This window comes from Girardinichthys multiradiatus, chromosome 7, assembly GCF_021462225.1.
Source record: "Girardinichthys multiradiatus isolate DD_20200921_A chromosome 7, DD_fGirMul_XY1, whole genome shotgun sequence".
NCBI lineage: Eukaryota > Metazoa > Chordata > Actinopteri > Cyprinodontiformes > Goodeidae > Girardinichthys > Girardinichthys multiradiatus.
This window is the reverse complement of record NC_061800.1, coordinates 31,960,357-31,972,454: the sequence shown is the minus strand read 5'-3', so window position 1 is coordinate 31,972,454 and position 12,098 is coordinate 31,960,357. Positions and strand designations below refer to the sequence as shown.

General features: G+C 39.0%; 1 protein-coding gene across 1 annotated transcript in view; it reads right to left on the bottom strand.

Moving 5' to 3' along the window:
- The window catches only part of abca12 (ATP-binding cassette, sub-family A (ABC1), member 12), an 86,678-nt gene extending 77,312 nt beyond the window's left edge, over positions 1-9,366 (bottom strand). Inside the window, exons 1-13 of the mRNA XM_047369690.1 lie at positions 9,278-9,366; positions 7,340-7,478; positions 6,210-6,340; positions 5,900-5,976; positions 4,562-4,661; positions 4,313-4,413; positions 3,956-4,102; positions 2,598-2,755; positions 2,041-2,174; positions 1,210-1,340; positions 814-960; positions 510-718; positions 87-220 (exon numbers count right to left, since the gene is read on the bottom strand). Of these exons, the coding sequence (XP_047225646.1) occupies positions 87-220; positions 510-718; positions 814-960; positions 1,210-1,340; positions 2,041-2,174; positions 2,598-2,755; positions 3,956-4,102; positions 4,313-4,413; positions 4,562-4,661; positions 5,900-5,976; positions 6,210-6,340; positions 7,340-7,478; positions 9,278-9,362 (1,693 nt within the window). The 5' untranslated portion in view covers positions 9,363-9,366. The remainder of the gene's footprint in view (positions 1-86; positions 221-509; positions 719-813; positions 961-1,209; positions 1,341-2,040; positions 2,175-2,597; positions 2,756-3,955; positions 4,103-4,312; positions 4,414-4,561; positions 4,662-5,899; positions 5,977-6,209; positions 6,341-7,339; positions 7,479-9,277) is intronic.
- Positions 9,367-12,098: the final 2,732 nt, after the last annotated feature.

The window sequence follows — 12,098 nt, the reverse complement described above, 5'->3', positions numbered from 1 at the left end:
TCCCTGTTAATTTTTAAAAGATTTTTCAACTTGCTTCTTGAAAACACAAGAGAAGACAAAACACACCAAAGAGCAACTAGACTTACAGTTTGGTGGATCTTTTTCAAAACCAGGTCTGTAGTTCAAAATCCAGTACATGATGTGGAAGTAATTCTTCATGCCAGGCCACATATCACTCTCCTCAAGCTTTTCCCCCAAGTTTCCCATTGACATGGAGAGACTGCATGAAAAACAAAAACAGTTGGTATGACAGTGGAAGTGCATGTTTTTTGTTTTTTTTTGTAACACCTAAGGGGAAAGCTCCTCTATATGTTCTCCTTTATATAACTTTAAACCTATTTTGCTTTTTTACCTAGTTATGTCAAAATATCAACATTTATCAGCTCATCAGGCATTATAATGTTAAAGCTTGAATGACTTGATGATTTGTTTGATAAAATTCTGAGCTGCTTTATTTTTAGTTCAACAAAAAAATGAAATCTTGCAGGTACACTGCCAAGTGTAAAAACCTTTGTTGAAGAGTTTCCATGATGTTATGTGTGTAGTGGCCAGGGATCCAGTTCATCCAGGAGTCTTCACCCAGCTGGCTTATCAGTCTCTCCAAAAATTCTCCAAATTGCATGCTGGCATTGTACAAGTTGTTCCATTCAGAGAGCATTATGGGAAGTGTCAGGTTAAAGTCTGCTTGACCTGTGAGGACGTAGTACACTTCTTGCACCTGAAGGTAAAATATAAAATTATAAAACAGAATTCAGGATAAGATAATTTTAGAAGTTCCTAAAAACACTCAGTGACTCATACATTTTCTACTACAAGATTCCAGTCCATCGGCAAAGCTTCCTTCAGTGCAGAGATGTTTTGGCACAACACAGATCTCCACACTTCCACATTTACTGTCTCGGAGGACAACAGCCACTCGAAGGGCTCAAGAAGTTCCTCACATTCTTCACTTTCCATTGCCTAATAAAACAGAACAAAAGTCCATTGCAAGATATATAATCCCAGAATGTTGGTTGAGACTATTGTTAGTCATCCAGCCTGAGCTTCTGTGGAGCACTGCTAATGAGAAGCAAAACATGAATTGAAATAAAGTCCAAACAACCTAAGGAGTAAAAGTAAAAAGTAAGCTCAGCCATAATGGACATTTAAAAATTCAGATTTACACAGCTTTAGAGTAAACAATGTTGAATTGAAATAGTATTACCATACCTCCTCAAAGACTTCCACCACACTGTCCATTACACGGCTAAACCAAGCTGCTGCCTCAGACTGGTTTGTCATCAACATCTGATACGTCATTTGAAGATTTTCTGTGTCTTCCAGGATATGGCTCATCACTTCTGTGAGTATAGGCAAATATAAACATAATCTCAGAATTCTAAGAAAAAAAAACTATTAAAAAAATTCTGAGAAAAAAATCTGAATTCTCAGATTAAAGTCAGAATTCAGATTTTTTTTTTTTTCCAGTGGCTGTAATACTCTTCCGTATGACAACTGAATAAAATTCCTTTATAAAAAATCTTTTAAGTGATATGTTCCTGTTTTTCTTTTTGATTTTGCGCAACATTCAATACCTAGAATTCCCTTTTGGATCAGGATTATCTTTCTTTTATTAGATCCCAGAGAAAGGGTGTATCCTTGTATTATATAGCTCTCAGTTACTCAGCATAGAACTAATACGTATTCAGAGATTATAAAAGGTTTGTTAATCTTTTACTCATTGTTACCGGCCAATTTATACTTTGTATAAATTTGTTTAGGTTTAATGAAAGTCTACAAAACTTAGTTTCATACAGTTGGATGAATAATTGGGGATTATCTTGGACTTTCTATAATATCATTTTGAATATAATCTTTCTACCTCTATGAAAGCAACAGCTGCACTTTTTTCTTTTTCTAGTATCAGCCAGGTAAAGCCTGATTGGTGTATCTCCATGTATCACCGTAGAATAGTAAATGTTGAATCACCATAAAAAAACTACGCGTTATTACTCCCACAGTACCTGTCTGCCTATAAACATGTTCTGTTTGTAGTCTTACTTGTTACAGTGACTAGTGTCACCCTGGCTGCCTTCATGGACTGGAAACTGGTTTTGAACACTCTCTGACCAACCATCTCCACCTCAGGATCAATTTTTGTGATCTCCAGCAATGCTTGACTGACTCCCATAAACCTGCCACAGCACAAAGTCAGACTCATTACTGAGGGGAAAAGTAACAATTTTGTTTACAGATATGTAGAAGGCAAGTCTGATTTACCAAAGAAGTCATTAAAAACTTTAAGGTTAAGAGGAAAGAAAAATTTTAATCCACAGTGTACTTCTGTTAAACAAAGACTGATAGTAGATGCAAAAAAACAAAGCAAAAAACAAATCATCGTTTTGTTGAGATGAAAAGCTTACACAGCCAAACTAAATAAGGTAAAAAAAAATCCTGCAATTGCAATAAAAACAAATATTCAACCTAATTTAATTTCATAAGCTATATACCTGTAAACCATCATTTTTGAGATGTTAACAAATAACTACAAATTGAAAAGAATTAATAAATCTTGAGATCAATAGTTACGCGTAAAGGAAACATCTCCCAGTACTTACAGCTCCGCCTCATTGCTTTGTTGCTCTGTATCAAAGCTTCGCCTTGACCTGGAAACTCCCTGATTTCCTGAGGTTGAATCCCCCATCAGATTTTGAACCAGTTCTCTCACAAAGGACACATCATCTGCTGCCACATGCTTAGTCCATGCCAGGAAAACCTAGAGTTTATATTATTCACAAAAAGGAAAGCAAGATTAAGAGAGGAAAACCTAAATGTCATTTTAAGGAAGTAATTCTGCTTACTGATTCTGTTTCAACTCTATCAGTTTCAGCAAAAAGACAAATTAATCATGCAATATGTGGGCCATAACTACAGGATGGAAAGAACAAAAAAACAAAACATAACTGCAATTTATGAGCATGTATCCAATTTTCCAACGCACTGACAACATGTGTTACATCAGAAAAACAAGTAAAATAAGCTCGTTTTGCTGCTCTAACATCAAATGCGCATAAAATGAGACATGTAAAAGTTCAGTTGATAAGAAAAGTAAAAGATGGAGACATCTGTTTTTACTTATATGCAGCCGGTTTTCTCTCTACATTCCCAAATTATACTTGTAGATTACAGGTTTCTGCTGCCTAGTAGAGGTAGAAAAATGGCTGCATTGTTGTTTACAGGTCAGACCAATCCGCTTAAATGGCTTAACCAGCAAGGCTAATGTTTGCAGCAGTTTGGCGACATAGTTTGAAGTCTACAGTCAACACCAACTGTCACAAATTTGATCTATGTGAGACAGATGATGCAGAGAGAAGATCCTCATGCCAGCTGTTTTTCATAGCAGTAAATAGGAGTGGATAGGCTAAAATTATTTGTTAACTATGGGGTTTTCATTACACAAAGAGTGATTTAAGAAAACTTGACATCAGGTAATAAACCTGAAAATGAAGGGGAGTTTTTATATTCTGTTCATTGGAAAATAAATATATAAAAAACCATGTTGTTTAAAAAATGTTGGGCCAAGGAAACCAAGGGCTGTGATTAAATAAGCATGTTAAACACTAAGGCTAGGTTTTACGTCACTAAGACCAATGTAACTTGATGGAAGTGAGACATCCACATAATTATTACAATAGTTTAAGATTATTACCTAAATAATTTCACAATGTATAAGAAGTGTTTGCTAACGTCTCAGAAACACGCATACTGTAATCACAGCTAATGAATTGCTAATTAAATTGCCTCAAGGTTTCTATTCTGTAAGTGCCAGAACTGGAGTTGCCTGTGGTCAACAGGTTTCTCACATACCATTGTGTATTTTTAGCACCATGACACAGCAGAACAAAAACAGGACACACAACAAAATCAAGCAACTTGGCCATTTGTTCTGAATACGACACTTGAGCTACCACCCTACCTCTTTTGCCACCTTGTCAGGACAAATCCACCTCAGAAGCATGTCCACGGTGCCAGTGCTGCATGCTGCTGTTAGCCACATCGTGTTGTTGCTGTTGCCACACAAGTAAGAGCTCACCATATCTTTGTCCCACATCAGCCCTAGAGCCTAAAACAAAGAGGATGATTGCTGTATTAATCATTTGTTTATTCAGAGATGGCACTACAGATACCACCCCGACAGTGATGTCACGGCAAGTTCATGGAATGCTATCAGTATCTGCCCTGACAATTTCACCATTCTTCTCACTGTTGTATCTGGGTGCTTAATTCACACTTGTAAATAAAAAAGACACTACATTGTCATTGATTGTTATACCTGGTGCAGTGGTATGTGAACCTCCTGTAGAATTTGCTTCACAATGTCTCTAACTGAGTCATTCCTTAATGTGACAATGTCTCCAAGTGTTATCGAAACATCTAAAGAGATTTAAATCACACATTAGCACAAACATCATTTCCACAGCTTATTTTTAAAGAATTGTTCTTTAAAAAGCAGGACCTCATGCCCACATTTACATGTATATATAAAGCAAGGTCAAATAAAACATAGTTTACATATGTTTACCTTGTCCAGGCCAGTTCTGGATATACCGGATCACTTCAATGCTTCCTTCAAACACTGGATGCACTTGGTAGAGTAAGTCACCAGTGTCTGGGAAGGTGGCCTGGAGAAATTGCAAAAGGCTAAAGAAAGTATAAGGAAAATACAAAACTGTGAGCAAATGGCAAAAAGAGTGTGATAACAAATTAACCAATGCATATATGGATAAGTTGTTCCTCAAGTTCATTAAGAAATTAAAGACTTCAAAGCTAAAACTAGCACTTGAAAGCTCATACCAGTATCAAGCCCTCACACTAGTTATGTTGATCAATAAGCATTGACCAGCTAACATCTATGAAAGCCTCTCTTTTTTATGTAAATCTTTATTCAAGGTTTCTACAAAATCAATCTTTTGTGCTTTACTATCAGTAAAATCATGTTACCTTTGTATGTTAGTGAGTAAGGTTTCTGTGTTGTTCAGCATTTCATCAAGAGAACCGGCAGAGAAGAGATTTGGAAGAGCTAAAAGGGTTTCCCACATCAAAGTCTCATTTTGCAGCTGATCAAAAAACATCACTGTCGCTCCTGCCATTGATATTAACTGCTCCGGTTTGGTCTCAATCAAATCTGTCAGTACCTGAGAGCAAAATAAAACATCTGAGCAGCTATCCAAAACTGCTTAAAGCACCCATTTGTCTATCAATTCCCAAAAGGATTATACAAACAAAACAGAAACAACAGATCATCATTTTTGGTGTTTGCACCATTACACAGTCATAGAAACTAAAAGTTAGGGCTACACAGTGTAAAATGACAAACAGGAACATACCTTATTCAGTGTTTGAAGTGCGACTTCTAACACAGTGTTGTTGGAGTTGCAGAAAGTTACCAAAGCATGGGTGACTGCGTCGGTTGAGGTTTGGTTTATCCAAGGAAGTGTAGCAGTGCAGAAAGCTTTCTTAAAAAATTTCACTGACTCCAGAATTGTGTTCATGGTCTCCTGCAGGATCCGGGTTGTAATTTATAACAGTCAGACAGGCATCCATAAAAAAGTGGTTACAGCATTTCAGTCATTTACAGCTTTCTTAAACTTGGGATTCAAATAATAATTATGTGGAGCAAACAGTCTTTAAACGACTCAGTTGACATTGGTGTTATGTAAATTTTAACAGTTCATCCTCTTTAGGACTTGTACATATTGGTTTCACTGAAGACCCAGTTTTAGTTATTCTGCTCTGATTCAAGTCTTCGAGAGAGGTTTTAGAGTCTGTTTAATTAATTCTTTAACATCTAATGAGTATCTACAGTGTATTCCTGCAGAAATACAAACGACTGAGATGTATTGCACTTGTTGACACCCACCTGATCCTGATCGTACAGAGAAGTGTTGAGGGCATTCATGGGAAAAACATTTGTATAGTTATCTCTGTTAGATGAACCTTTAAAATATAAACACACAGTTCGACACATGAAGACAATTAAAATCAATTAAAGTCAATACAATAACCGCAATGCCAAATAATAGTCAAAGTCCGAACACTTTTACTCCCCTGTATAAACAGATCTTTACCAATTTGTAAATAAAACCTTACACTGGTGACTAACTGCGTTTGTTATAGCAAGAAATAAATGATAAACTAAAGACATATGAGTACATAAAGTAATGACATACCAATAATGTTTTCCAGGAACTTAACCAATGCTGCAGTGTCACTTTGAGGGTCAGTAGGGAAAGTCTGGCTGAAAAAATCCTTCCCTTGCAACAGATCTGCCAATGGAGATGTCTTTGGTAAAGGAGCAGACCTATGATAGAAAAAGGGGATTAAAATGAAGTGTATCACTACTATATTGAGAAAAATAAAAAAATTTCTGACTTGTTAGGACCAAGCAGCAAAAGTGATGCGAAGGCCTATTGTTATTTGAATGTTTCTTGTTATTCTCCCCTGAAATGAAGCAGCTTTTTGGAGGCCTAAACATACTCAAGAACTCATCAAACCTTGCAAAGAATCGTCCCCCTAGTGAAATTTTTGTATTTCAGTGGAATTAAAAATGGCCATGGCCACACGTCTTCACAGCGCCCTCCAAACTGAGTTAGGCCAATAAGGTAGACCAATAAGGTAGACATTTGAAATTCAGTACATAGAGAGAACCCTCCAAAACAAAAAAAGTCTCTTGAAGGTATGTCCTAAACCCAACAGGAAGTTGGCCATTTTGGGTCAAAGGGTCATTTTTGAGCGTTTTTCGCATTTTACATATCAGTCAGTCAGTCATTTTCTACCGCTTATTCCATAGTGGGTCACGGGAGAGCTGGTGCCTATCTCCAGCAATCTATGGGCGAGAGGCAGGATACACCCTGGACAGGTCGCCAGTCCATCGCAGGGCAACACACAAACAACCATGCGCACACTCATTCATACACCTAAGGGCAATTTAGAGTGACCAATTAACCTAATAGGCATGTCTTTGGACTGTGGGCGCAAGCCGGAGTACCCGGTGAGAACCCACGCATGCACGGGGAGAACATGCAAACTCCATGCAGAAAGATCCCTGGCCAGGAATTGAACCCAGGACCTTCTTGCTGCAAGGCAACAGTGCTACCAACCGTGCAGCCCCATTTTACATATCGAACTTTGAAAAACTCCTAGGAATTTTTGACATATCTGCATCAAATTTGCTCAGTATCAGTATTAAGGCATGGGGGATTGAAAATGATCAAAATGGTGATTTTTAGAGCATATCTATGGAGGTTGGCCAAGCCTCAAGCTTTACCTTCTCTGCAAACAATTTCAAATTCCAGGTTACCTTCGATCTCTTGGTGACTTTGATGCAGTTGAGTCCACCAGGCGAGACGTGTTGTGACATTTGCTGTCTGTGTTGCAGAGGAGGGTCTGCAGGAAAGGGAAGAAGCCTGTGCTTGGTAGGTTCCGGGGTCCGACATAACCTAGATGAGAGTTTTGCAGGTATATGCTTGAACTTTACACAAATAAAGCAATAACAAACCAAATAAATTAATTTTATGTCATGTTTCATTCGGAAAGAATGTTGTATGAGTCACAATGTCATGCAGGAATTTCTAGAAAGCTTTAAATGTTTCCTGGATAAAAAGCTTTATCTTATGTTGTGTGGGCAGTATCACCATCTGTCCAAAACCAACACCACCTTTTGTCAAGAAAACAATTTCAGTTTTGGTACAATGCAAAACAAAAGAACATGACGTGTGACTACCATGAAGATCAAGTTGCTGTCAAACAGCTATCACAACTAAACTCATGCAACAATGTTTTCCTTGAATTTATTCTGGGTAGCTCAGCGACAGTCACGATGATTATGAAAGTCATTGTGAAACCTGGAGAAAACAAGTGACCTCTGAAAAACTTGCAATCAATCAAACTTGAATGCTTTTAATTGCATTTGTGTGCCCTGTTTTACTATGTAAATAAAGTGTTGACACCAAAAGAAATGAATAGATTAATGAAAAAACTCATGACAGTTGCATAAAAAGAACAAAAAACTATTTTTTCAAACACAGATATGAATGCAGTCTTTTTATCTACACAATTTAAATGTAAGTGGCACTCAACAAATGAGTAATAACTAACCTTATGCCCCTTATTAATGCCCCTTTTCCACGAACTCTACATAGGCCAGCTCCACTCCCTCTTTGTGAGAGATTCCATTACCGGTTTATCCGGTCCAGTACCTACTTTTTTACTCCCCTACTAAGTAGCAGGTATAATCAGGGCTGAGTAGGGACTACATGTGACATGAACAGACTGCTTTTCACTGATTGAACATGGGACAAGGAGAAATGAGAAATTATTCGGGGAGGAAGTGAAGGGAAAAATGTATAAAACTCGAGAGCAACCACAATTAAATTTAGGACCACAATGGCACGAGTCGGTCAAATTAAAATATAATTTTACTATTTACAAATCATAAACCATGCCTGAAGACTTGAAGTAAAGAAAAGGGACACAGTGTCAGCTTTCTGGATTTACACACATGCAGTTTACTTCAGTACCACCACCATAATACCATCCCTAATATGTTTGCTTTTGTAGGCTGGAACCAATTCAACACCTGGTAACCAAAACACTTGTTCATTTTCCACCCATCCCCCAACAAGAAACATTTCAAGTGTGGCCGCAAATGGACACACAAAGAAATGTCTGTGCCACTCCTGCCTAAAGTACAATAAATAACATCATACAAATGTCAAGTCAATAGATACATAACAAGCTTTATTCTGTAGGGGTGTTTTAGTTTAAGTTTTCATTTGTTTGCTCTGATTAAGAAACTAAGTCCTTAAGCATCAAGCTACTGACCTTTAAGATGTCAAACCAAAGGCCTATGCCGAATGACAGCTCAATAATTAAGTCATGCACATTTTAAATCTAGTTTCTTAGCATCAAGTCCTTCATTAAGTCTTTCGTTTCCTGTGGCTTATTTTAAATGCTTTGAAACATGTGTGCTAACACTTAAAAGAGATTAGAGATATCAGATATATGTAAATGCAAAATCATTTAGTACATTTTATTTGGGGGAGGGGGTGTAAATGAGTAATCTACCTACAAATCTATAACACAAAATACTAAAAAACTAAATTGTTTCCTTCTCCTGCCTTTAGTTTAATATACTTTATATGGTCTCAATGTAATGACACTTGCTTTTCACATGCCTTCCTTAATTTGTCTTGCTTGGATCCCTGCAATACATCATTTGCTGCCGTTTTGTACTTACATGTGTCTTTTACAATCGCAGGGAAATGGACACGAGTCACAGCGATGAGGATGAAGATGACCAAAGGCCAGGCAACCAGAGTCATGGACCACAACTACACCACAAGACAGGTGTCAGAAATGACAGTTAATTATGACAATGTTAGTTTCCAGAATTATACACCATCTGCAAGTTACCAAAAAACTACTCCAATTTTTTTTTCTTAATGTAAATATCTAAATTAAAGTCTCCTCATCATTGGAAAGTCACCCACCGGCTGTCTGATGACTCCCAGTCCATTCTTCCAGAGAAGAAGTTTCAGCTGTCTGAAGAATGCCATCAGGACAGGAAGGCTAAAAAAGCCAGTAAAAGGTAATTATACATCAGTTCAGTGATTCATAGTTCATACTTAGTGGTACCTCAGCAGCATCTTAATGGTACCTAGCTGAGATTTTGATATAAGTTACTTACAAGGTAAATACAAATAAAGGAATGAATTATGATGGTCATTTATTTGTATTTATTTGTGAAGAGTAAGGCCACTCGATCTACAAACTGAAGATGACGATGGTGAACTAGGGGCAGGTACATGTGAAGGCTTATGCTGTGCTTACTTACATTTGATGTTGGAACTGGAATCTGGGAATAAAATCAAACCCAATTTGCCAATTTGCTCATTATCCTGGTCAATGACGATTGGCTCATTGACCAGGTTAACTACATAGTACCACAGTTTAATAATAATGTATTTCTCTATAAAAAATAAGTTTTATAGTACTGTGTGAACTAAAGATTTGATGAGATACAAATCATCAGAAAAGCAGATTAATGGCAGCAAGTTTTATGAATTTTAAGGTCATGGTTGATGAGAACATCAACTTTCCTTATTAGTATTCCGACTTCACATCACCTTTCAGTTAATTTTTCCGACTTGAAAATTAACAACGAAGCTGCTTCCCTCAACCATCAATCCATTTAATCTAAAGTGAATGTTCAGAGAATGTTGTGTGAATGTTTCAGTATACCACAACAAAAAAGTAAATGTCTCAATAACGTGTCATGTGCCCTTGAGCATCAATTACAGCTTGAGAGCAGCTTGTCTCATGCTGTTCACAAGTCTACTTATTGTCTGCTCAGGTATGGCATCCCACTCTTCTTTAAGGGTGGCCCTTGGGTCATTGAGGGTACGGAGTTACAAGCTTCTAGATTGAGGTCTGGAGAAAGTGCAGACCATTACACTTGTGGGACCCCAGTCTCCAGCAGCCGTTCCCTAATGATCCAACCTCGAAGAGCTGGAGGATTGTCGATGAAGATGAAATTAGGCTTGTGTTGTTCATTCATGGCGACAGGCTGGATTCATGATGTTTTTCAGGTAGTATGGGCTTGTCACTGTACCATTAACAAAGTGTAGGGCAGGTGTGTACTGACTAGACATACCTGTTCACACTGTAACACCACCACCCCCAAAGGCTTGTCTGGTGACAACAGCGGCTGATGCATAGTGCTCTCCTTGACGTCTCTAAGATCATCAGCTATCATTTCCACTTAATGTGAATCGACCTTCATCAAACAACAGCACTGAGGCCCACTGACCCCTCGTCCAGTGTAAATGCTCCCTGGCCCATGAAGGACGAAGATGCCTGTGCCTGCTGGTGTGGTCAGGTACCCTTCCAGGTTGTCTAGCACGAAGACTTTCTTTGAATGTGACTGGAGTTGAGTGGCATTCAACATCCAATTTCGCAGGGAACCGTTTACAATGAAGCAGTCCTCGGTGTGGGATATGGTCAAAGGACGTCTACTTCTATGCCTTTCTGTGACTCTTCCAGTCTCTCTGTATCTCTGTTGCAACCTACTGATGACATAACTTAGTGCTAACTCTGACCTCAGTGTCCACTTCCTTCTGCCAACACCCTGTTTGAAGCCTCGCTGATGAGGTACAAATGATTTAACTGTTAGGTGTCCTCTTGCTCTTATGATTTCATGATTATATATATATATATATATATATATATATATATATATATATATATATATATATATATATATATATATATATATATAAGTACGTTTTTGGACATACAAGGAATTTGTTTTGGCATAGTCGGTGCAATACAATACAATATATATATATATATATATATGTATATATATATATATATATATATATATATATATGTATATATATATATACAATATCGAGGCACGTGACGTCGCCCGGTACGGCGGAGCCGGGGTCCCACCCTGGAGCCAGGCCTGGGGTCGGGACTCGTCGGAGAGCGCCTGGTGGCCGGGTTGCTCCTCGCGGGACCCGGCCGGGCCAAGCCCGAACGAGAGATGCGAGGCCATCCCCCAGTGGGCCCACCACCTGCAGGGGGAACCGTGAGGGACCGGTGCAAAGAGGATTGGGTGGCGGACGAAGGTGGAGACCTCAGCGGCCCGATCCCCGGATGCTTAGGCTGGCTCTAGGGACGTGGAATGTCACCTCGCTGGGGGAGAAGGAGCCTAAGCTTGTGCGGGAGGTCGAGAGATATCGACTAGAAATAGTCGGGCTTGCCTCCACGCACAGCGTGGGCTCTGGAACCCATCTCCTTGAGAGGGGTTGGACTCTGTTCTACTCTGGAGTGGCCCATGGGGAGAGGCGGCGGGCTGGTGTGGGTTTGCTTGTTGCCCCCCAGCTCAGCCGTCTCGTGTTGGGGTTTACCCCAGTGGTTGAGAGGGTCGTATCCCTGCGCCTTCGGGTTGGGGAGAGGTCTCTGACTATCATTTCAGCCTACGGGCCGAGTGGCAGTGCGGAGTACCCGGCCTTCTTGGCGTCTCTGTCGGGGGTGCTGGATAGTGCCCC